The 26051-nt window shown below is 43.0% G+C and overlaps 1 protein-coding gene across 1 annotated transcript; it reads left to right on the forward strand.

Moving 5' to 3' along the window:
* The first annotated feature begins 19330 nt into the window (after window positions 1–19330).
* Window positions 19331–24216, forward strand: LOC139230441 (probable G-protein coupled receptor 139). Its single transcript, XM_070862275.1, has 2 exons — window positions 19331–19400; window positions 23345–24216. The coding sequence occupies exons 1-2, from the start codon at window positions 19331–19333 to the stop codon at window positions 24214–24216; spliced, it is 942 nt and encodes a 313-aa protein (XP_070718376.1).
* The last annotated feature ends 1835 nt before the right edge of the window (window positions 24217–26051 follow it).

The raw sequence follows: 26051 nt of genomic DNA on the forward strand, positions 1-26051 counted from the left end.
ATATTTCATCATTGGTCAACGATGAATTTTTGTGTGGATCATATTAAAATGATAATGTATATTCAGATTGTTCCCAAAGGGTTTACGATTCTCACAGCAGCTGTTGCTGGGATTGGGAGAGGGTGTTGGTCGGATGGCGGAAGAGCTGCTAGATTTGAATATGAAAGTTAGATTGTCCACTTTGTGCAACTTGAATGCTATTTTCATAAACATTACAAAATTCCTTTCCAAACTTGTTCCCGAAATCTACACCCTCAGATGGAACTGACGTCGCTGACCCCAGTCAGGGCAGCAATTTCAGGCATTACAATCTGTCTCAGCTCCTTTCGATTATTTTGGGAAATCTTCTCTGCTTCCCTCTCCGAATTGATATTAGCGACCATTCCTAAAATGTGTATGTTGGGAAAATTTGATGGGAATTGATTGCTGTGATTCAGTAACAAAACGAGATTTTTTTGTGCTATAATTTGCATGATTTGAAATAGGAAGGGAAAATATGACTCTGGTTTGACATAGAATCACATAGAATACTCAGCACAGAAATAGGCCATTCGGTCCAACCAATCCACGCCGGCATTAATGCTCCACTCACACCTCCTCTCATCCTTCCTCATTTAAGTCAGTCAGAAGAATCCTCGATGAGGATCTGAAAAATCTTATTTGTTTGTTCATATCTGGCATCACTTGACATCAGAGGTTTAGGATAGAATTCCAGAACTTATGGCCTAGGCTGCTGCAGAATAGCCATCAATAGTGGAGCAAAGAAAATCGTGGATTGGTAAGAGCCCAGACTTGGTGGAATGCAGAGATCTTCGAGGGATTTAGGGCTGGAGGAGTTTACAGAAATAGACAGGGAGGCCACGTAGGTCTTTGAAAACAAGGATGAGAGTTTTGAGATTGACGCATTGTCAAACCGGGAGCCAATGTCGGTCACCAAGCACATGGTGATGGGTGATCATGACTTGGTACGAATCGGCATATGGGCAGCAGAGTTCTGGGTGAGTTCTACTTTATGGAGGGTGGTTGATGGGAGGCCGGCCAATGTCATTAATGGCTTTCGTAATGGAGAATATCCACTTCTGAACCACAGAGGGAACTATACGAACAGCAGGCTGATGGACATGAAATAATGAAGAATATGGTCACCAAAGGGGGACGCGGAGGTAGTAAGACAATAATATTTTCCGTACAAAATTATGGTTATCACTGAAATTATTTGTTGTCACTGATTAGTAAGAGTGATTCAGTGTTATGGAGAAATAACATGGGTTCTGACATGGTGCTTTTGCTACAGAGTTACCAGTGAGAATGTGATTGAGAAGAAACTGTTGTCATGGGTGACGTTGTCATATTAGTACTGTTCATGTCTAGTGCCGTGAGTTAGTGCCGATTCATTTAGACATTAGTCAGCGGAAGTTGTTCCTACTGAGATGCTGCCGCCTCTGTGCATAACCGGGTCTCCAGGTTTTCTCACCAGGCTCCAACTTGCCCTCTGGCTCTGTGTAATCAGCGTACTGATCCTCGTTTCTTCGGGCATCATCCATGATCTCGTTGGACACAGTGGGTGATTTCTGCATTGTGTAATATGTAGAAAAGCTCTGTGCAAGAGGACATTCTGAATGACCTGCACGGCAGGCTATCCAGGCATCTGAAAGCTGCTGTTCCCTGTGCATCAGTAGGGGACATATTCACTTTGGGTCACACAAAGAAGCTTTGGGATTTCCCTGCCTGTTTCCCCCCGGCTCTGAGCACGTACTTCGTCCATTCACCTACCTTCTGCCAGGAACCGGTTCTTTGAAGGTCCCAGGCTGCAACACTCCAACCGCCAATTTTAATAGGTTAGCAGCAGCATGCATTGACTTGCCGGCCGTTTCTGTCGGGAACTCAGCGTGCGGCAGGCTAATCTTTCCAGGCTGGTATTTGTTTGGATGCTGGGATGTGGCCGTTTATTTCCCATCCCTTCTTGCCCTTGACAAAGTTCTGGTGAACCACCTTCTTGTTGCGCTGCAGTCCGCATGGTGAAGGTACTCATACAGTGCTGTTGGCGAGGGATTTCCAGGATTGTGACGCACGAACGATGAAGAAACAGCGATGTATTTCCATGTCAGGAAGCTGTGTGACTTGGAGTAGAACTTGGAGGTGATGGTGTTTTCATGCGGCTGCTGCCTTTGTTCTTCCAGTTGGTAGAGGTCTGGGTTGTGGAGATGCTGTAAAGGAAGCCTTGGTGAGCTGCTGCATTACATCTTGTAGATGGTACACACTGCAGCCGCAGTGTGCCGTTTTTGGAGGGAATGAATGTTGAAGATGGTGGATAGGCTGCCAATCAAGTGGGATGCTTTGATCTGGATGGCATTGTACTTCTTGAGTGATGTTGGAGCTGCACTCTTCCAGTCAAGTGAAGAGTATTCATTCACATTCCTGACTTGTCCCTTGCAGAAGGTGGAAGGTGCGAATGGAACTGAACCCTGTGCAATCATCGACACTTCTGACTTTATGATGGTGGAAAGGTGATTGGTGAGGCAGCTGACGTTCTCGTGGAGTTGAGATGATTGACTTCCAACAACCACAACCAGCTCCTTTTGTGCAAGATGTGACTGCAGCCCGTGGGGAATTTTCCATCTGATTCTTATTGAGTTCAGTATTACTAGGACTCCTTGATGCCACACTCGGTAAAATGCTGTCTTGAAGTTAAGGGCATTCACTGTCACCTCACCTCTGGAATTAAGCTCTGTTGTCCATGTGTGGTCTAAGACTATAATAACCTTTGGAGCTGAATGCTCCGGGTGACATCGAAAATGAGCATGGGTGAGCTGTTTATTCATGACTTAGTGCCAATTGATAGTACTTTCGACAAAACCTTCCATTTTTTGCTGATGATTGAGAGTAGACTGATGGGGAATAATTGGCCAGGTTGGATTGTCCTGCCTTTTGAAAACAGGACATACCTGGTCAGGTTTCCACATTGCTGGGTCGATGACAGTTTTGTAGCAGTACCTGAAGAGCTTGGCTAGATGCACAGCTAGTTCTAGAGCCTAAGTCTTCAGCAGGATAGCGAGATATTTTCGGGGCCGGTAGACATTGCTATATGCAATGCGCTCAGCCATTTGTTGATATCACATGGAGTGAATCAAATTGGCTGAAAACAGGCTTCCGTGATCTTAGGAGGATGCCGATATGGATTACCCACTCAGCAATTCTGGCTGAAGATGGTTGCAAATGCTTCAGCCTTTGCACTCACGAGCTCGACACCACCATCATTGCAGATGGGGGATATTCATGGTTGTTTAGCTATGCACCACCATTCATGACTGGATGTGCAGTACTCACGAGCTGGATACCACCATCATTGCAGATGGGGGATATTCATGGTTGTTTAGCCATGCACCACCATTCATGACTGGATGTGCAGTACGACAGAACTTTGCTCTGATCCATTGATTGCCGGATTACTAAGCCCTGTCAATAGCACATTTCTTCTGCTGCTCAGCATCCATGCAATCTGTGCTGCAGCTTCTAAAGTTTAGCAACTAAATTTTAGGTAGGCCTAGTGTTACTCCTGGTGTGCTCTCCTATATTCCTCATTGAACTAGGGTTGGTCCCCTGGCTTGAAGGTAATTGTACAGTGAGGGATATGCCGGGCCATAACTTTACAGATTGTGGTGGAATACAATTCTGCCATTGCTGATGGCCCACAGTGCGATGGGTGCCCAGTTTTAGCAGCTAAATCTATTCTCGATCTAGCCCGTTTAGCACAGTGGTAGTGCCACACAACAAGATGAAGGTTGTCTGTAGTGTGAAGACGGCATTTCATCTCCACAAGTACTGTACAATGATCAGTGCTACCAATAGTGTAGGGAGACAAAAAGTAGGAAACTAAAGACTCGTTAGCCTCACATGTGTGCTTGCAAAAATGTTGGAGTCAATTATTAAAGAGTCAGTAGCAGGATATTTGGAAAAGTAAAATTCGGTCAGGCAGAGTCATCACAGATTTATGAAGGGGAAGTCATATTTGACAAATTTGCTGGAGTTCTTTCAGCATGTAGTAAATAGAGTGGATAAAGGGGAGCCAATGGATGTGGTGTATTTGGATTTCCAGATTTAGCAAGGTGCCACGTAAAAGGTTCCTGCACAAAATAAAAATTCACGGGGTTGTGGGTAATATATTAGCGTCGATAGAGGATTGGCTAACGAACAGAGAACAGAGAGTCAGGATAAATGGTTCATTCTCTGGTTGGCAACCAGTAACTAGTGGCGTGCCGCAGGGATCAGTGCTGGGACCCCAACTAATTACAATCTATATTAACGACTTGAAAGAAGGGACAGAGTGTAATGTAGCGAAGTTTGCAGCGGGAGATCGAGCAGCATTGGTTAGGCAGCATGGGGAGGCCTATAAAAAGCCCCACAGGAGGGTAGGAAAAATTGTGGGAGAGCAATAGTGATAGGGGATTCGATTGTAAGGGGAATAGATAGGTGTTTCTGCGGCCGCAACCATGACTCCAGGATGGCATGTTGCCTCCCTGGTGCAAGGGTCAAGAATGTCTCGGAGCAGGTGCAGGACATTCTGAAAAGGTAGGGTGAACAGCCAGTTGTCGTAGGTACCAAAGATATAGGTAAAAAATGGGATGAGATCCTATGAGACGAATTAGGGAGCTAGGAGCTAAATTAAATAGTAGGATCTCAAAAGTAGTAATCTCAGGATTGCTACCAGTGCCACATGCTAGTCAGAGTAGGAATCGCAGGATAGCTCAGATGAATATGTGGCTTGAGGAGTGGTGCAGCAGGGAGGGATTCAAATTCCTGGGGCATTCCGGTTCTGGGGGAGGTGGGACCAGTACAAACCGGACGGTCTGCGCCTGGGCAGCACCGGAACCAATGTGCTAGGGGGAGTGTTTGCTAGTGCTGTTGGGGAGGAGTTAAACTAACATGGCAGGTAAGATGGAAACCTATGTAGGGAGGCAGAGGGAAATAAACTGGAGGCAGAAGCAAAATAGTAGAATAGTAAAAGTGGAGGGCAGAGAAACCCAAGGCAAAAAACAAAAAGGGCCACATTACAGAAAAATTCTAAAAGGTCAAAGTGTGTTAAAAAAAACAAGCCTGAAGGCTCTGTGCCTCAATGCGAAGAGTATTCGAAATAAGGTGGATGAATTAACTGCACAGACAGCAGTTAATGGATATGATGTAATTGGCATCATGGAGACATGACTCCAGCGTGACCAAGGCTGGGCCCTCAACATCCAGGGGTATTCAACATTTAGGAAGGATAGGCAGAGAGGAAAAGGAGGCGGGGTGGCGTTGCTGGTTAAAGTGGAAATTAATGCAATAGTAAGGAGGGACATTCGCCTGGATGATGTGGAATCGGTATGGGTGGAGCTGTGGAATTCCAAAGGGCAGAAAACGTTAGTGGGAATTGTGTACAGACCACCAAACAGTAGTAGTGAGGTTGGGGACAGCATCAAACAAGAAATAAGGGATGTGTGCAATAAAGGTACAGCAGGTATCATGGGCGACTTTAATCGACATATTGATTGGGCTAACCAAACTGGTAGCAATGTGGTGGAGGAGGATTTCCTGGAGTGTATTAGGAATGGTTTTCGAGACCAATATGGCGAGGAACCAACTAGAGAGCTGGCCATCCTAGACTGGGTGATGTGTAATGAGAAGGGACTAATTAGCAATCTTGTTGTGCGAGGCCCCTTGGGGAAGAGTGACCATAATATGGTAGAATTCTTTATTAAGATGGAGAGTGACACAGTTAATTCGGAAACTATGGTCCTGAACTGAAGGAAAGGTAACTTCGATGGTATGAGGCATGAATTGGCTAGAATAGACTGCCAAAGGCTACTTAAAGGGTTGACGGTGGATAAGCAATGGCAAACATTTAAAGATCACATGGATGAACTTCAGCAATTGTACATCCATGTCTGGAGCAAAAATAAAACGGGGAATGTGGCTCTACCATGGCTAACAAGGGAAATTAAGGATAGTGTTAAAGCCAAAGAAGAGGCATATAAATTGACCTGAGGACTGGGAGAAATTTAGAATTCAACAGAGGAGGACTAAGGGTTTAATTAAGAAGGGGAAAATAGAGTACGAGAGGAAGCTTGCAGGGAACATAAAAACTGACTGCAAACGCTTCTATAGATAAGTGAAGAGAAAAAGATTAGTGAAGACAAACGTAGGTCCCTTGCAGTCAGATTCAGGTGAATTTATAATAGGGAACAAAGAAGTGGCAGACCAATTAAACAAATACTTTGGTTCTGTCTTCACGAAAGAAGACACACATAACCTTCCAAATGAACTAAGGGACAGTGAGTCTAGTGAGAAGGAGGAACTGAAGGATATCCATAATAGGTGGAAAATTGTGTTTGGGAAATTGATAAGATTGAAGGCCGATAAATCACCGCGGCCTGCTAGTCTGCATCCCAGAGTACTTAGGAAGTGGCCCTAGAAATAGTGGATGCATTGGTGATCATTTTACAACAGTCTATCGACTCTGGATCTGTTCCTATGGACTGGAGGGTAACTAATTTAACACCGCTTTTTTAAAAAGGAGGGAGAGAGAAAACTAGTAATTATAGACCGGTTAGCCTGACATTAGTAGTGGGAAAAATGTTGGAATCAATCATTAAGGATGAAATAGCAGCCCATTTGGAAAGCAGTGACAGGATCGGACCAAGTCAGCATGGATTTATGAAAGGGAAATCATGCTTGACGAAACGTCTGGAATTTTTTGAGGATGGAACTAGCAGAGTGGACAAGGGAGAACCAAGGGATGTGGTGTATTTGGACTTTCAAAAGGCTTTTTACAAGGTCCCGCAGAAGAGATTGGTGTGCAAAATCAAAGCACATGATATTGGGGGTAATGTACTGATGTGGATAGAGAACTGGTTGGCAGACAGGAAGCAGAGAGTCAGGATAAACAGATCCTTTTCAGAATGGCAGGCAGTGACTAGTAGTGTGCCGCAGGGCTCAGTGCTGGGACCCCAGCTCTTTACAATATAGATTAACGATTTAGATGAAGGAATTGAGTGTAATATCTCCAAGTTCGCAGATGGCACTAAACTGGGTGGCGGTGTGAGCTGTGAGGAGGATGCTAAGAGGCTGCACGGTAACTTGGACAGGTTAGGTGAGTGGGCAAATGCTTGGCATATGCAATATAATGTGGATAAATATGATGTTATCCATTTTGGGGGCAAAAACACGAAGGCAGAATATTATCTGAATGGCGGCAGATGAGTAAAAGGGGAGGTGCAATGAGACCTGGGTGTCATGGTTCATCAGTCACTGAAAGTGGGCATGCAGGTACACCAGGCGGTGAAGAAGGGAAATGGTATGTTGGCCTTCATAGCTAGGGGATTTGAGTATAGGAGCAGGGTGATCTTACTGCAATTGTACAGGGCCTAAGTGAGGCCTCACCTGGAATATTGTGTTCAGTTTTGGTCTCCTAATCTGAGGAAGGACGTTCTTGCTATTGAGGGAGTGCAGCGAAGGTTCACCAGACTGATTCCAGGGATTGCTGGGCTGTCATATGAGGACAGACTGGATCAACTGGGCCTTTATTCACTGGAGTTTAGAAGCATGAGAGGGGATCTCGTAGAAACGTATATGATTCTGATTGGACTGGACAGGTTAGATGCGGGAAGAATGTTCCCGATGTTGTGGATGTCCAGATACACTGGACATAGTCTTAGGATAAGGGGTAGGCCATTTAGGAGTGAGAAGAGGTGAAACTTCTTCATTGAGAGAGTTGTTAACCTATGGAATTCCCTGCCGCAGAGAGTTGTTGATGCCAGTTCATTGGATATACTCAAGAGGGAGTTAGATATGGCCCTTACCGCTAAGGGGATCAAGGGATATGGAGAGAAAGCAGGAAAGGGGTACTGAGGGAATGATCAGCCATGATCTTATTGAATGGTGGTGCAGGCTCGAAGGGCCGAATGAGCCATCCTGCACCTATTTTCTTTGTTTCTATGATACAATGATGGGAGGAAAAGCAATGTTTGAGTAGGACACAAAGCAACTGCCAAACGACAGAGACAGGGTAAGTGATTGGGCAAAAATGTGGCAGATGGAGTATAATGTTGGAAAGTGTGACGTCATGCACTTTGGCAGAAAAAAAATCGAAGAGCAAGTTATTATTTAAATGGAGAAATATTGCAAAGTGCTGCGGAACAGCAGGACCTGGGTGTACCTGTGCATGAAACACAAAAGGAACAGATACAGCAAGTGATCAGGAAAGCCAATGGTATCTTGGCCTTTATTGCAAAGGGGATGGAGTCTAAAAGCAGGGAAGTCTTGCTACAGCTATACAAGGTATTGGTGAGGCCACACCAGGAATACAGCATGCAGTTGTGGTTTCCATATTTACGAAAGGATATACTTGCTTTGGAAGCAGTTCTGAGAAGGTTCACTAGGTTGATTCTGGGGATGAGGGGGTTGACTTATGAGGAAAGGTTGAGTAGGTTGGGCCTCTACTCGTTAGAATTCAGAAGAACGAGAGGTGATCTTATCGAAAAGTATAAGATTATGAGGAGGCTTGACAAGGTGGATGCAGAGAATATGTTTCCACTGATGGGGGCATAATCTTAGAATAAAGGGCCGCCCATTTTAAACAGTGATGAAGAGATATTTTTTCTCTCAGAGCGTTGTAAATCTGTGGAATTCGCTGCCTCAGAGAGCTGTGGAAGCTGGGACATTGAATAAATTTAAGACATAAATAAACAGTTTCTTAAACAATAAGGGGATAAGATGTTATGGGGATTGGGTGGGGAGTTGAGTCCATGATTAGATCAGCCATGATCCTATTGAATGGCAGAACAGGCTCGAGGGGCCGTATGGCCTACTCCTGTTCCTATTTCTTATGTTCTATGTTATTATGAACAGATGCACCTACGACAGGTAGATTGATGAAGACGAGGTCAAGTAGGTTTTTCTCTCATGTTTGCACAGTCACCACATGCCGCAGGCCCAGACTGGCAGCAAGTACCTTCAGGATTCGAACAGCTGGGTCAATAGTGCTGCTACTTAATCACTCTTATGGTGGTCATTGAAGTACCCCACTCAAAGTACATTCTGTGCACTTGCTAGCCTCAGTGCTTCTTCCAAGTGGTGTTCAACATTTATTCTTTAGCTCATAGAGGGCGGGAGGTAATAATCAGCAGGAGCTTTCCTTGCCCATGCTTAACCTGATGCCTGAGACTTCATGGGTTCTGGAGTCAATGTTGAGTATTGCAAGGGTCACTCCCACAAGACCGTTTACTAGTATGCCGCCGCCTCTGTTGGGTCTGTCCTGCCAGTGCGACAGAACATCACCAGGATATAGTGGCTTCATAGTCCATTTCGGAGGGCAGCTATGCGTCAATCACATTGCTGTGGGTCTGGAGTCACATATCGGCCTTGCCAGGTAAGGCCGGCAGATTTCTTTCCCGAAAGGACATTAGTGTAGCAGATGGGTTTGTATGACAATAAGATAGTGTAATGGTCACCGTTACTGACACAAACTTTTATTCCAGATTTATTTAATTAACTGAATTTAAATTCCCCAGATGCCATGATGGGTTTTGACCTTACATCTCCTGATCATTAGTCTTGATTACTATTCCAGCAACATAGCTACAATGCTACCATACTGTTAAAACCAGTGAAGCCTGCCGACTGACGCTCCCAGGCATGCGCGCCACTAACCTTCCATCCCTGGAGTTAAAATAGAGCCTTCGAGAGATGTCATTTTCCACTTCTGCTCTGGCCCAACCATGACTTTCTCTATCGTTTGTGTCCATCATTTCGGATCTGTCGTCAGAACAAAAGTCATGAAAAACCTCACACAGGATGTGTGTAGTGGAAGATCATCAGGGAACAGCAAATCGCTTGGATTCAATAAGGTGGAACGTTGATAGAGTTCAGGATTTATGAGGCATTGTGTTTAATATCTATATATACTTGCTCTTTCCAATAAAATATGCTTTAATTGTTCCCCAATCAGACAGATTAAAATCATTGATTGTCACCCTCCCCACAGGCGCATAGGAGGGATGCATGTGCCCGTGGTGTCCACTTAGGTTCCAGGTTTAGGACCCTGCGGGTCACAGGCCCCTAAACCCGGCACTTGTGATCTGTCAAAAATTCTGTTGACTGATCGCACGCTTGCGAAATTAAAGGAACTTCGCGGGCAGAGATTTGGACTATTTGCCAAACACCTGCCCAGCGAATGTCTTTCAAAGTTGTATGACTGAAAAACGCAAGTGTAAGTCCTGCTCTTATCAGTGTAAAATTTTTAAATACTGGGAAAGACATTAAAACATAACGTAAACATTGCAAATCCTGTTGAATAAGGTACGTTTATTTTTAGACCCTTGAAAATAAGTACATTTATTCGTTAAAAAATAAAAAAAAAAATGTTGTTTTAAATATTTAATTACATTCCATTTGTATTAATTTGACATATGTGATTTGTTTTGTTATTTTGTGTTTATATGTTTTGCGGGGGTGGGGGGGGGATCACCATTCATACTTATGGTTGTTCCTTATATACGGAATCACCAAATGTATGAATAGGAAGACCCCTACTCTGGTAGCTTGAGCAGGCCCACATGATCCCATTGATGAGTACGGAACCCTTATGATCCTGGGATACGTGTGCTTCCATGAAGACCTTTACATAGAGCGCCAGGAGTAGAAGTATCCAAACCTCCAGGATTACCAGGTAGATTTGCAGAAATGTTTCAGGTCGGAAGCCCCCAATCTCAAAATCTAGGCCCATGTGTAGTAACATTCCAACCAGGCTGTCCTCTTCAACACACAACTGGTTAACTTTCTGCTGCATTAATTTTCAAATAAAGGCATGGACAAATACAAAGAAAACCCCATTGAGATTAAAACTATTATATAGTTAATATCATCATTACTATGGATATAATGGAATTGAATGAAATTTCATGGTCATGGGCGGCTAAGCATTTAGAGGATTTATTCAAATGATAGGGCCACATATGTTCACCACTCTTCCTGGTAAGCACTTTAACTATTTATGGTGATGGTTCTTCACTCTCACCTTCTGATTTAATTTCATACTTCTCCCTCTTACTCTACCTCTATCATGATTCACTTTCTGTCTTAATTGTTTCTCTTCTACGGACTGTGCCAAGTTTGGCTAAACAACGAGTACCTAATTCGTGGCTGTCATTTGAGAAACAACTCTGCTGGTGTTTTATCAGTAGTTGGATGAGGAGTATTGCGATAAGTAATTAGATAATTAGCCAATTTGTGGTCCAACGACAACTGCTGTTTCTTTGGATTTGGATCAAATATTTCCTTGATAAGAGCACATTTTACCATTTGTACTATGCGCTCTGCAGCACCATTTAAAGCAGGGTGGTACGGTGGAACGTTGATATGTTTCACACCATTTCTGCTCGTGAACTGTGCAAATTCTTCTGAACAAAATTGTGCTCCATTATCAGACGTAATTTCCTCTGGGAGGCCATATGAAGAAAATAATCTTCACAAATTGTCTAGTGTTTTACTTGTTGTTATCTTCCGCATCAGAAAAACGTCGATTCACTTCGAATGGCTATCAATCACAATGAACAATTGCTGTCCTTCTAGCTCAGCAAACTCGACATGTAACCTTTGCCACACCCGGGGAGGCCCTTTCCAAGGCTGTAATGATAATGGTGGTGGTTTCTTGCTTTCCGATTGACATGTTATACACTGACTAACGATTATTCTATATCTTTATCTAGACCTGGCCATCATAAGTAATTGGGTGCAAAACTCTTGGTCAAGCATATTCCCAGGTGGTGGCCATGAAGATCGCCTTATAAGTTAGACCTGGGATAACTACGCTTAAACCCCACATGATGCAATCTTTATCCACGGACAATTTATTCCTACGAGCGAAGTATGGATTAAAATATTTCTCTGTTACCTAGTTTGGCCAGCCATTTGCTATGTAATTATACACCTTTGACATAACTGGGTCACGTTTGGTTGCTCTACTAATCTCTTCAGCTGTGACTGGCAGTTCATCAATGTATAAAGAATAGAACATTTCTTCCCTATTAGGGTAACTTGTGATGGGATTGGCAACCTAGATATATGATCAGCATTATTGTGATCAGCTGATGGTGTGTACTCAATGTCGTACGTATTTGCTGACAAAATCGAAGCCCATCTCTGCACTTGGGCTGCAGCTAAGGTTGGAACTGGGGGCCTTGGATGGAGGATTGTTGTCACAGGCTTATGGTCTGTAACAATAGTAAACTTACGACCATACAAGTATTTGTGGAACTTCTTGGCCTCCAAAATTAATGACAAAGCTTCCCTTTTGATCTGCGCATAATTACACTCACTGGCACTGAGAGTGCATGAAACAAAAGCAATTGGTCTCTCCTGCCCGCTGTGTCGTACATGAGAGATCACTGTCCCAACTCCATATGGAGAGGCATCACATGCTAGCTTGATTTTGTTAGATACGTCATGGTGCTCTCTACCACCTGGCTGCGACACTCCTTGAATGCTGTGTTGCATTCTTCTGACCACTTCCACTGGACCTGTTTTTTCAACAGCTCACTGAAGCCAAATTTGGAAGGAATTTCCCAGATAAGTTCAAAAGACGCCAAAATGATCGAAGTTCAGTGACATTCTTGGCAGTGGGTGCATTTTTATTGCATCCAGCTTTCCCTTGGTTAGATGTCATCATCATAGGTGGTTCCTCGAAACGAGGATGCTTCCATGCCAAAAACAGATGAGTTCACAGGTGTTCCAATGAAGGACCGGAATGGGTGAAAGATGCCTGTGTGTGCATTTTTTTTTAATATGTGGTGACCGTTGCACACCAGCCACCACACGGGCTTGACATAACAAGGTCTTGGTCCAGTGGCAAGGATTACCCAAGATGATTGGAGACCAGCTCTGCTGCACGGACCGAGTGCACACACATATCGCAGTGTGGGCTGGCCCATGCTGTCCCTGGGCCCTCGCCTCTTTTGGACCTCGAACACATGCCTCCCCTGGACCCCGATCACGTCCCTCTACAGTCTCTCACTGCTACTTCGCCCCGACCTCGCTGCTCCTGCAGCACCTGCCCACACCCCAATCACCGACCTGGACCTTGATGATGTCACTCTTCACTGCCGTTGCCCTCCTGCACCAGCATGTGATGCTCCCTGGAGTGGTATGTCTCCACACTGCCCATGGCCGCCGCTTGCCGCTCCTTTTATGGCCCTGACTTGCTGCTGATGGTCTCTCACAGGTCGGGGCCTCCACACTGCCCATGGCCGTCGCTCGCCGCTCCTTTTATGGCCCCGACTTGCTGCTGATGGTCTCTCACAGGTCGGGGCCTCCACGCTTGGTTGGATGTAAACCATCTTTGTCCACTGTGTGCCCTAAGTATTCCACCGAGTTTTGAAATAACTCTCACTTGTGAGCAGTGAATTGCACTCTATGCTTTTCTCGCTGTTTGAACATTTCATTCAACATGTTATTATGGATTTGCCTGTTTGGTACTGAAATGATAATATCATCTAAATAACACACGACCTCTTCGATGCCTTGCAAAATCTGTTCATCACGCCTTGGAATACGGCGGGGCGGAAGACACTCCAAATGGTAGCCCATTAAGTTGTTACATGCCAAGATGAGTATTTATAGTCAAGCATGACTTGGGCTCCTCATCTAGTTCAAGTTGTAAGTAAGCATTTGTAAGACTTTGAGAAATCTAACTTTGAGAAATCTGTCCAACTGTCAGCACTGTAAACAAATCTTTTACATTTGGCAATGTATTGGGGAGATTACCCTCTAGAACTTGGTTTATGGTTACTTTATCATCATCATTCACCTTCTCACTTAGGTACAACAACAATGGATACAGTCCAATCACATCGATCTATAGAAACATAGAAACATAGAAAATAGGTGCAGGAGTAGGCCATTCGGCACTTCTAGCCTGCACCGCCATTCAATGAGTTCATGGCTGAACATGGAACTTCAGTACTCCCTTCTTGCTTTCTCGCCATACCCATTGATCCCCCTCGTAGTAAGGACTTCATCTAACTCCGTTTTGAATATATTTAGTGAATTGGCCTCAACAACTTTCTGTGGTAGAGAATTCCACAGGTTCACCACTCTCTGGGTGAAGAAGTTTCTCCTCATCTCAGTCCTAAATGGCTTACCCCTTATCCTGAGACTGTGACCCCTGGTTCTGGACTTCCCCAACATTGGGAACATTCTTCCTGCATCTAACCTGTCTAAATCCGTCACAATTTTAAACGTTTCTATGAGGTTCCCTCTCATTCTTCTGAATGCCAGTGAATACAAGCCCAGTTGATCCAGTCTTTCTTCATAGGTCAGTCCCACCATCCCGGGAATCACTCTGGTGAACCTTCGCTGCACTCCCTCAATAGCAAGAATGTCCTTCCTCAAGTTAGGAGACCAAAACTGTACACAATACTCCAGGTGCGGCCTCACCAAGGCCCTGTACAACTGTAGAACCACCTCCCTGCCCCTGTACTCAAATCACCTCGCGATGAAGGCCAACATGCCATTTGCTTTCTTAACCGCCTGCTGTACCTGCATGCGAACCTTCAATGACTGATGTACCATGACACCCAGGTCTCGTTGCACCTCCCCTTTTCCTAATCTGTCACCATTCAGATAATAGTCTGTCTCTCTGTTTTTACCACCAAAGTGGATAACCTCACATTTATCCACATTATACTTCATCTGCCATGCATTTGCCCACTCACCTAACCTATCCAAGTCACTCTGCAGCCTCATAGCATCCTTCTCGCAGCTCACACTGCCACCCAACTTAGTGTCATCCGTAAATTTGGAGATACTACATTTAATCCCCTCGTCTAAATCATTACTGTACAATGTAACCAGCTGGGGCCCCAGCACAGAACCTTGCGGTACTCCACTAGTCACTGCCTGCCATTCTGAAAAGTACCCATTTACTCCTACTCTTTGCTTCCTGTCTGACAACCAATTCTCAATCCACGTCAGCACACTACCCCCAATCCCATGTGCTTTAACTTTGCACATTAATCTCTTGTGTGGGACCTTGTCGAAAGCCTTCTGAAAGTCCAAATATACCACATCAACTGGTTCTCCCTTGTCCACTCTACTGGAAGCATCCTCAAAAAATTCCAGAAGATTTGTCAAGCATGATTTCCCTTTCACAAATCCATGCTGACTTGGACCTATCATGTCACCTCTTTCCAAATGCGCTGCTATGACATCCTTAATAATTGATTCCATCATTTTACCCACTACCGATGTCAGGCTGACCGGTCTATAATTCCCTGTTTTCTCTCTCCCTCCTTTTTTAAAAAGTGGGGTTACATTGGCTACCCTCCACTCGATAGGAACTGATCCAGAGTCAATGGAATGTTGGAAAATGACTGTCAATGCATCCGCTATTTCCAAGGCCACCTCCTTAAGTACTCTGGGATGCAGTCTATCAGGCCCTGGGGATTTATCGGCCTTCAATTCCATCAATTTCCCTAACACAATTTCCCGACTAATAAGGATTTCCCTCAGTTCCTCCTCCTTGCTCAATTCTCTGACCTCTTTTATATCCGGAAGATTGTTTGTGTCCTCCTTCGTGAATACCGAACCAAAGTATTTGTTCAATTGGTCTGCCATTTCTTTGTTCCCCGTTATGACTTCCCCTGATTCTGAATGCAGGGGACCTGTGTTTGTCTTTACTAACCTTTTTCTCTTTACATATCTATAGAAACTCTTGCAATCCGTCTTAATGTTCCCTGCAAACTTCTTCTCGTACTCCATTTTCCCTGTCCTAATCAAACCCTTTGTCCTCCTCTGCTGAGTTCTAAATTTCTCCCAGTCCCCGGGTTCGCTGCTATTTCTGACCAATTTGTATGCCACTTCCTTGGCTTTAATACTATCCCTGATTTCCCTTGATAGCCACGGCTGAGCCACCTTCCCTTTTTTATTTTTATGCCAGACAGGAATGTACAATTGTTGTAGATCATCCATGCAGTATCTAAATGTCTGCCATTGCCCATCCACAGTCAACCCCTTAAGTATCATTCGCCAATCTATCCTAGCCAGTATCTTAGAGATAATGTTCTCAGTCACTAGTCTTTTGAGTTCTTGCTTAACTTTCTCCTTGAGTGCATATAGTACAAGACGTGGCTTGCAGTAAAGTTGTCTAGTGTCCTTCTGTACTCTGACACTCGCTTTGAAGCCTTGATTGGATTGCCTATTTTGCAGAACACCTTTAGATACTTCTTCATGACATCAGCCTTCGATGCAAATCTCGTCTCAAAGTGAAAAATCGTATTCCAATCTAGATTCAGTGATCCCAACCAATTTCTACCGAGCAAAGCAGGCTTGTTTCCTGCCACAATAAAGAGAAGCAAGCTGGGAAATTAATCCTTGCATTTCACCAGTACTGTGACACATCCTATCACAGGAATGTTCTTTCCTGCGTAGCCTCGCAGCTCTACCTTGCAGTTCTCCAATGGGAAATTACACAATTTGTCGAGATATAATGTTTCCGGTGCTATACTCATGGAGGCACCAGTGTCAATTTCCATGGGAATTTCAGTTCCTGCAATGTCTACTTGGATGACGCTACTTCCTGAATCGCTGTGAGATACCTTTGTGGTCCTGATGACGTGTATCTCCAAAACCTCCTCCTTGTATTGCTTTTCTTCCATGCTAAGTATTCCCTGGGGATTTCTTGTCATAGAAACATAGAAAATAGGTGCAGGAGTAGGCCATTCATCCCTTCTAGCCTGCACTGCCATTCAGTGAGTTCATGGCTGAACATGCAACTTCAGTACCCCATTCCTGCTTTCTCGCCATACCCCTTGATCCCCCTAGTAGTAAGGACTTCATCTAACTCCCTTTTGAATATATTTAGTGAATTGGCCTCAACTACTTTCTGTGCTGGAGAATTCCACAGGTTCACCACTCTCTGGGTGAAGAAGTTTCTCCTCATCTCGGTCCTAAGTGGCTTACTCCTTATCCTAAGACTCTGACCCCTGGTTCTGGACTTCCCCAACATTGGGAACATTCTTCCTGCATCTAACCTGTCTAAACCCTTCAGAATTTTAAACATTTCTATGAGGTCCCCTCTCATTCTTCTGAACTCCAGTGAATACAAGCCCAGTTGATCCAGTCTTTCTTCATAGGTCAGTCCCACCATCCCGGGAATCCGTCTGGTGAATCTTCGCTGCACTCCCTCAATAGCAAGAATGTCCTTCCTCAAGTTAGGAGACCAAAACTGTACACAATACTCCAGGTGTGGCCTTACCAAGGTCCTGTATAACTGTAGCAACACCTCCCTGCCCCTGTTCTCAAATCCCCTCGCTATGAAGGCCAACATGCCATTTGCTTTCTTAACCGCCTGCTGTACCTGCATGCCAACCTTCAATGACTGATGTACCATGACACCCAGGTCTCGTTGCACCTCCCCTTTTCCTAATCTGTCACCATTCAGATAATAGTCTGTCTCTCTGTTTTTACCACCAAAGTGGATAACCTCACATTTATCCACATTATACTTCATCTGCCATGCATTTGCCCACTGACCTAACCTATCCAAGTCACTCTGCAGCCTCATAGCATCCTCCTCGCAGCTCACACTGCCACCCAACTGACATGGCTGTCTGACAAGCTAAATCAAAAGTCAAGTTAGAAGTTGTCAACAACTTTCGTCTGTTTGCTACATTTTTCACCCCAAAAGCAAAGCGGCCATGCAAAGCTCTGTCCTGAAAGTTTCGGAAATGATAGTGAATGCATAGCTCCTTTAATGCTACAACATACTCATTGATACTCTCGCTGGTTCACTGATCTCATATTACAAAATGATAACTTTGAGCAATTTCCAGGGGCTTAGGACTGTCATGCTGTTCTAACTTGCTTAAAATTACCATAAGTGATGTGTCCTTTGCCTTGACGGGAACAAACACATTTTTCAGAGTTTCATGCACCTCTGGGCATGCTTCAGTCAGGAAAATAGCCCGTTTATTTTCTAAAATCACCTGATTACTGTTTTCATCATCGGGGGCTTCGATGGTACTCTTTGCAGTGAAAAACATTTCGAGCCTCTCGGTCACGTTGAAACGGATTTTTAGCTGTTCTGCAACACAAATGACCTCTCTCGTCTCTCTGCTGTTTGGCTGGATTCATCCGCCAACAAAAATTTCAGTGAGGGTCGCCAATGCGGAATATTCTCTATGACATCACAAACACACAGAATTCAAGATAACTCTTAACACAGGAACTGATCTGATGCCTTTATTTATTTACAGCAATGGCTGCATTACCACAGTAGTCCACTAGGTGGATCAGTCGTCCACTAGGTGGAGTGATATATTACACTATCACCATAAATGATTAAAGTGGTTATCAGGAAGATTGGTGAAGATATGTGATCCTCGCACACATTTGGTCAAAATGCTTGATCATGGACAGGTTAGGTTTGTTCACATTGATCATATTTTACCTACAGATGTGGAAGGAGTTGAATGTTGGAATGATTCGATTATTTCTGACTCATCAAATTGTTTTGTTACAAGTAGAGTATCATTAGCTGTGCTTGTGATGGAGCAGAGAATATACCACAATTATATGACTGTGGTCTGCACAGTTAATGTCGTCATTACTATGGGAACAATGGAATTGAATGACATTTCATGATCATGTGTGGCTAAGCGTTTCAGAGGGATTATTCAAATGACATTCGAGGGGACACATGTCGATCTAACTGTTAATCTCTCTTTTACTCGGCACACTTTCAGAAATTAACATTTTTGCATATCTGTGGCCTGCTGAGCTGTATACAACTGACTGTATCACTTTCTTTGTGTATCTGAATGCTCTTCGATCTCACCTGCAGCATTGAGGTGCTTCATATAAATTAAATATAGCATAAATTAAAGAAGATAGAGAATATTCTTGATGTAACTAGGATCGAGAGAAAGCTATTCTATCATAATGATGTACATTTATTCTATCAAATGCCTTGCATTTAACTATAAATAAATAGCTTCAGCTTCAAGAGTCTTATACCATTGTTATGGAAAAGCAGATGTCGAAATAGTTTGTTTGGAACGTATGATGACATTAATATTCTTGACTCCTTCCTCTTTCAACGGAGAATAGCATTGCAAAATATCCCTGATGAGTAGGGGTGAATATGACTCGCCTTAATTTGTTTGTTCAAATGATAGTAACTAATGAGAATTATTGTGTAATGTCCATGTGTCAGTTGAGGTTTCTCTAAGATATAAATACGACCTGAATTTGAAAGCAGAAGTTTTTCAACACAAAATGGCAACTTCGTTTTTCTCACACAATGGAAAGGCCGATAATCATACAGATAGAAAACATTTACTATCCGATTCTTGCAATAGTTGGTCTTCCTGGTAAGTTTGTAAGCCTCTTACAATCAGTTAATGCTCATCTTTAACAGTGCTTCACTGTATCACTGTTCCTGCTGTCGTGTAATGATATTACCTGTTTGTTTTGATCTGTTTGATTTGCAGAAACTGATTATCGGCATCAGAGAAGTAAACCAAATGACTCCAAGATTCTGTCATATTTTTAATGTAACAACCTCAGTAGAAGCACAATTTACTCTGACTACTTAAATTCACAATTCAGTAGATATGTCTCGGACTTAAAGGACAGTCTTGTAGTTTTGTGTCTAAGACAGGTATTAGAATTACCAAACCAGCAATTGTTAAAGGGATTTCAGGAGGCTGCTCAAGAAAAGACAAAGGAAATTTTCTGTTGTATATTTGTGAACCCAGAAGAAACTGAAGGTATCCTTCCGTGCCCCACAAAACACTCCGGCGCGCTGCTGGCGTATTGTCACCTCCTTGGATTGCATCCCGCCCATTAGCAGATTAGCATCGGAGCCGAATGGTTCCCCGCACTTCCCAACCGGCAGCAGCTCCGGGCGCCTTTCCGCCGCATGCAGCTAGCCAGCAGCGGGTAAACAAGGTTGGAAACTGAACCTCAGGCGCTGAAATTGGTCTTCCTCAGCAGCGCGAGACGGACTCGGAGGGAATGCGCCGCTTATTTTACACCCGGTCTGATGTTGGTTTTCTTTGAGAGAAATCTGCGCATTGTGAAGCACACTGTCTATTCGCTGTGAGTTTATTTTGCGCTACTGGCGAAGAACAATTTCACCACTTACATCTGGCATGCCTTGCATGCAGAAATCTCTTAGGACGAAACTCGAAGTTGTTGGTGTATTTATAACATAACTATAGACTATGGTATACATTTTGGTCTAAACACCTTGTCATTTTGAGTCACATTTGTGAAGCGCGGACTGGTGCGGGGGGAAGTCAACCGAAATATAATTTGTGTCCATGGCCACTAATTTTCCGAGTTGGGACGGCAGCAATGAGTTTCTATTGCTGCTACTGGCCATAGAAACCCGTGGGTGCAATGGCCACTATATGTTTGTGTCAGGCGAAGTCATTGATTGCTGGCAACTATTCGGTAATAGAGCTTATGGAGAACCTGAAGCGCTTGATTCTGAAACTGTGATATATTGTGTTACTTTAAGCTGGAGTCAGTTCTGAGGCTGCAAAACAAAACGAGATAAGTGCTACTAAAGCGCGTCCAGCTGTTGCTGCATTGTTGTAATTCTAAATGCAAGTGGTGATTTCTCTGGTAACCATGGGATAGATTTTAGTCTTTACAGCCGGGGTGTTCTGCATCGTCTGGGCTAAGCACAAAATGCCAAATCCTCTGCGGAGGACATGTTTCCCTAAAAACAGCGGATTGTCCTCCATTACTATCAATGGACGGAATTCGGGCGATTTCTGATAATACTTGTGGCCACAGCTAACACATTTGACTTCTTATCTACAGGGGTAGAGTGTTGCTAGCAGAAGATAAGAAGATAATAATATAAGAAATAGGAGCAGGAGTAGGCTATTTGGCCCCTTGAGCCTGCTCCGCCATTCAATAAAGTCATGACTGATCATGGATTCAGCTCCACCTCCTGCCCGCTCCCCACAATCCATTACTCCCTTATCGCTCAAAAATCTGACTATCTCTGCCTTAAATATATTCAATGACCCAGCCTCCACAGCTCTCTGGGGCAGAGAATTCTATAGATTTACAACCCTCTGAGAGAAGAAATAACTCCTCATCTCGGTTTTAAATGGGTCGCCCCTTATTCTAAGAATATGTCTCCTAGTTTTAGTTTCCCCTATGAGTGCAAATATCCTTTCTGCATCCACCTTGTCGAGCCCCCTCATTATCTATCGTGTATGCCTCTCACACCCTTCGATATTCAGTTCCATTGACTTCAATAGAACTCAATATCAAGCGAGGGGTATAACAGGCGACCGATGCGATACCATCCTGTTGAACGCTACTGCCCAAAACCAATTTCTATCCCACAGAGCGGGCTGATGTTTAATGCCCAGGCGATGAAGACTACAACCTATCCCACGTTTCTGTGTATGGTAGAAATAGAGTGACTCCAATAGAATGTCCACTGGTCTGCTCTAAAGTCCCACCACAGCCTCGAAAAAATATCATTGTAATCCGGGAGAAACAGTGTAAAGGGTTAAGGTTATCAGAGGAGATCTGCCGATCCCTCCCCAGTAATTGTATTCAATAATGTTGCTGCACACACTACATCCCTGATGCCCTGGTCACTTCCACCTCCAACAATGCGATGAAGGTCACGTGGGGTTTACAATGGGCAAGGCGCCTGTTTTTTACATTATCATCCATGTGTTAAATGTGAGAAGTTCCCTCTTTGCTGCTTGTTCTTTCTCCCCGTTTGCTAACCTAAGAAATAAATAATTCAAAGCAATAATAAACATTAATTCATCTGTCGGTAGATTTTTTTTAAACATTGTTTGTTACTGAAGTTAGTTCATACATCAGGCGTAAAACAGGAAATAGATCTATTATGAGATGGTAATTATATGGGTTGTCCATATTGTCAGAGAGATTTCCTGCTCTATGTTTCTACAAGGTGCAGTTCCAAAAGCTTAAATATCCGCTCCTATTTGTGATTTGGGTCTGAGACAAGAGCTTTTGATTTTTACATTATTCGGCTAAGACTAGACGCTAAAGAACAGTTTATTTGCCGTAAATGGTGGACAATATTTACACTTTGATTGAAATACACAGCTCGAAATACATCTGGGAGTAATGTTGAGAAATTCTTTAAGGCGGTCATCTCGAGTAGCAGCAGGTATTTGGGGGTAGACATCCTTGGGCGGAATGGCCTATTATATACCCCTCCCAATATTCAGCTCCATTGGTCTAAGGAAATGGACATCGAGCGGGCAGATAATGGGCGGCCCCCGCATTACCCCCTCGGTGATCCTGCGTTTATTTGCACAGCATAGTTATTATTTCCGGAGCGCCATTTGTATTAATAACTCTTGTACAATATTAATAAACTAAATTACAAATGCGCTTTAAAGGTTTGCATCTGAGGCAAACCAGTGTCCACATTTCTAATAATATCGGATATATCATCAAATTCTCTCTGTCCATGCTCAGACTCACATATCGCTCGTTATTTAACTGGTTGCTTTGATGTAAGATATTCGGGTGACATATAGTTGGGACACAATCCATAATAAAATGTTTCTTATTATATTGTGCATATGAAGCAATGTGTCACTGAGAAAGCTTTATTTTCTGGTCATTTGCTGAGGAAAAGCACGGGAAGGACACCTGGTAGGAATTGGAACCTGCTCCCCAAAGATTGAACGATTGAATATTACAATCAGAATCGTGCTGTTGCCCTGAAACCTACATTGCATGATTATTGAGGATATTTGCAATAAGCAGATACTGGGGTAAATTTTCAATCTGAAGTTTCGCTTAAAACTGGCGATCAGGGTTTGGCCATCCGATATTGTCTGTCAGTGGCTCCACAACGCCGGTTTACACCAGGAAGGACAGATGAAAAGCTTCACCGTGATGTGTCTGGAGGGACAGGGATAAGCAAATCAGCCGCCCGTGTTGCACCTAGCTGGACATTCCTTTATGTTGAAGTGAAAGAAAATGAAACTCAGGTGGATTCAATTGTGGCCGCCAGTCGGAAAAGCCCATTGTTGGCCCGGTAGAAAGTTGAAAATCAAACCATTCACTGCAGCATTTTGTTCCTTTGAAGTAACTCAGAATATGTTAGCGACGTGTACGCCTGAATAAACGTATCTTCGAAGAATTGCTAGTATCATCTGATCGATTGGGAGAAATAAAGAGAGAGAGATTTGAGTGATAAGAAATCTTTCCATGAATTTTATACAAATTTTTCTCGACTGATCATCCTGTCAGGTTAGGGAGCGTTAGTAATTTGATTTCCTCTTTTTTGCAGCTAATTTGGTGACAATCGTCATTCTCTCCCATGGAAAGTGCGGTCTCTCCAAATGCATCAGCCGTTACCTGGTGGCCATGGCAGCGGCTGATCTAATGGTCCTGATATTTGAAGTGATTCTGCATGAGATTAAAGATTCTTATTTTCCATATTCATTCCTGAACTATACTTCGACTTGTAGTCTCAATCTCGCCTTACTTTTTGTTTCCATTGATTGCTCTGTCTGGCTAACGGTGGCTTTCACATTTGATCGATGTGTCGCTATTTGTTATCAAACGTTGCGAACAAAATATTGCACCAAAAAAACTGCGGCTGTGGTGATAGCAGTGGTGTGTTCATTAAACATATTAGAAAATATTCCAATCTACTTTGTATATGAACCACGGGAAATAATTGACAATGTACCATGGTCCTGCTATGTAAAATCAAGTTCCTACACCTTACCCATATGGGTAGCATTTTTGTGGTTGGAAACCATTTTAACCCCATTGGCTCCATTTGTGTTGATCATGCTGCTGAATGCCCTGACCATCAGGCACATTGTATTGGCCAATAGAGTGAGGACGGGACTCCGAGGAAACATCAAGGTTCAGAATCACAGTGATCCAGAGATAGAAAACCGAAGGAAATCGATCATTTTACTGCTCGCTATATCTGGCAGATTTATATTGTTATGGATGGTAATTTTTATAGTTTTCATATGTGTGCAATTTACAAGTACTCAATTTTTAGAAGTAGATTACAGCGACTCTTTCACCATTGCAGAACTATCTGGATACATGTTGAGGTGTTTGAGTTCTTGCACTAACATGTTTATTTATGCAGTGTCCCAGAGCAAATTCAGAGAGCAATTGAAGAATGTGATTAAGTGACCCTGGCTCTCATTGCTAATTTACTGAAATGAGTTAAATTGCTTCACAGAACTAAAATGCAATTACATCCATCGTAAACGAGGAGAAGTTGTTCAATTGATAGCAGCAAACAGGAATCTCCAAAAGCAAATGGGGCTATCATCGGGTCCCCATATGAGATGTCATATTGTCGGAGATCAAAGATGCTTGGGTATTATTAACTTTTGCGACATTGTAAGACATGCGATATCGGACCTGAACAAATACAAAACAATTTTTCAGATCCGAAATAATATCAATTCGACAAATATATTTGTTGCTTTCAATTGATCTAAACTCTACAGCGGTTTCGATATCCCTCAAGCTCCACTCCCGTCAGTAACACATGTAGTTATCTGTTGAAACAGCCAACTGTTCCCCACAACTGATTAATTCTGTAAATAATCCCCTGTGCATTTTATTCTTTCAGTGTTAAGGTCCTGACTGAACTGCCATTTTTTCCCCAAGCTATGAATATACAACGTTTGCTCATAATTTATATTAACGATTTAGACTTTGGAATCAAAAGCTCAATTTCTAAATTTGCGGACGACAACACATTCTGCGAGGAGATAGTAACTGCTGAGAGAGACTGCAACAAATTACAAGAACACATCATAAATGTGTAGCAGTCATTTAATTGCCAAATTAATTTTAACAGATAAGTGTGAGATTTCACATTTGGGTAAGAAAAATTAGGAGGTGAAATATTGCTTGGAAAATAAGAATCTAAATGGGGTAGTTGAACAAAGGAGTCTGGGAGTACAAATGCACAAATCACAAAAAGTTATGAGGCAGGACAATACTGCCATAATAAAAGCAAACCAAGCACTCTGGTTTATTTTTTAGCGGGATAGAATTGAAAACAAGGGGAAGTTATGCTAAACTTATATGGAACCTTGATTCGACAGCACTTGGAGTACTCTGCACATCTTTGGTCATCATATCTTAAAAAAGAATATAGCAGCACTGGAGAGTGTGCAAAAAAATACAAGGATAATACAAGAACTGCGAGGTTATTCAAATCAGGAAATGATGAACAGGCTGGGTCTCCTTCTACTTGTGTTTCCTAACAGAGGGCTTTGAAATTAGGAAATATTTTGATAGAGTGAGAGGCGAATAATATGGAGGCATTTAAGGGAAATCTAGATAAGCATACGAGGGAGAAAGGTATGGAGGGTTTTGCTGATTGACTTCGATCAGGAAGGATGAAAGCGGTTTTGACTGGAGCCGAAACGCCAGCATGGACTGATTCGACCGAATGGACGATTTCTGTGCTGTATATTTTATGTAATTCTATGTAAACCCGGAGTTCAGATCTCAAGTCAGCATTAAAGAGAAGGCAAAATTAAGAAGTTAAGTCACAATGGAAATTAATTTAAAGTCAACAAAACGAGATGTGGACTGACTCCATTGCTTGTGAGGCAATATATTGGTCTACATATCTGGGTTCCTTCCACTAAAGTTGCCTTCTTTGATCTACAACTAGAGAGATGAAATTAGTCGACTACATCGGGTCTGAGTCCATATCCATTCGCTTTAAAACTAGGCTGTTCTCTTCACTAAACATCATTTTTTCCAACTAAGGCATAAAAATGCAAAGAAATCCCATCAGAATTGATGTTTCTTCTTGCACAGACTATCAGGTCTGTACAGTAAATATCATCACTGGCGTGGCGATTTTTCATAATAGCAACAATAGAATTCTAGCAATGATGCAGTTTGGTTAATACATAATCATATTTTCCCTTCCTATTTGAAAACATGCAATGTAAAACTCAAAAAAAAATGTTGTTACAGCATCACAGCAAACAAAT

Source organism: Pristiophorus japonicus, chromosome 19 (genome assembly GCF_044704955.1).
Source record: "Pristiophorus japonicus isolate sPriJap1 chromosome 19, sPriJap1.hap1, whole genome shotgun sequence".
Classification (NCBI taxonomy): Eukaryota; Metazoa; Chordata; class Chondrichthyes; family Pristiophoridae; genus Pristiophorus; species Pristiophorus japonicus.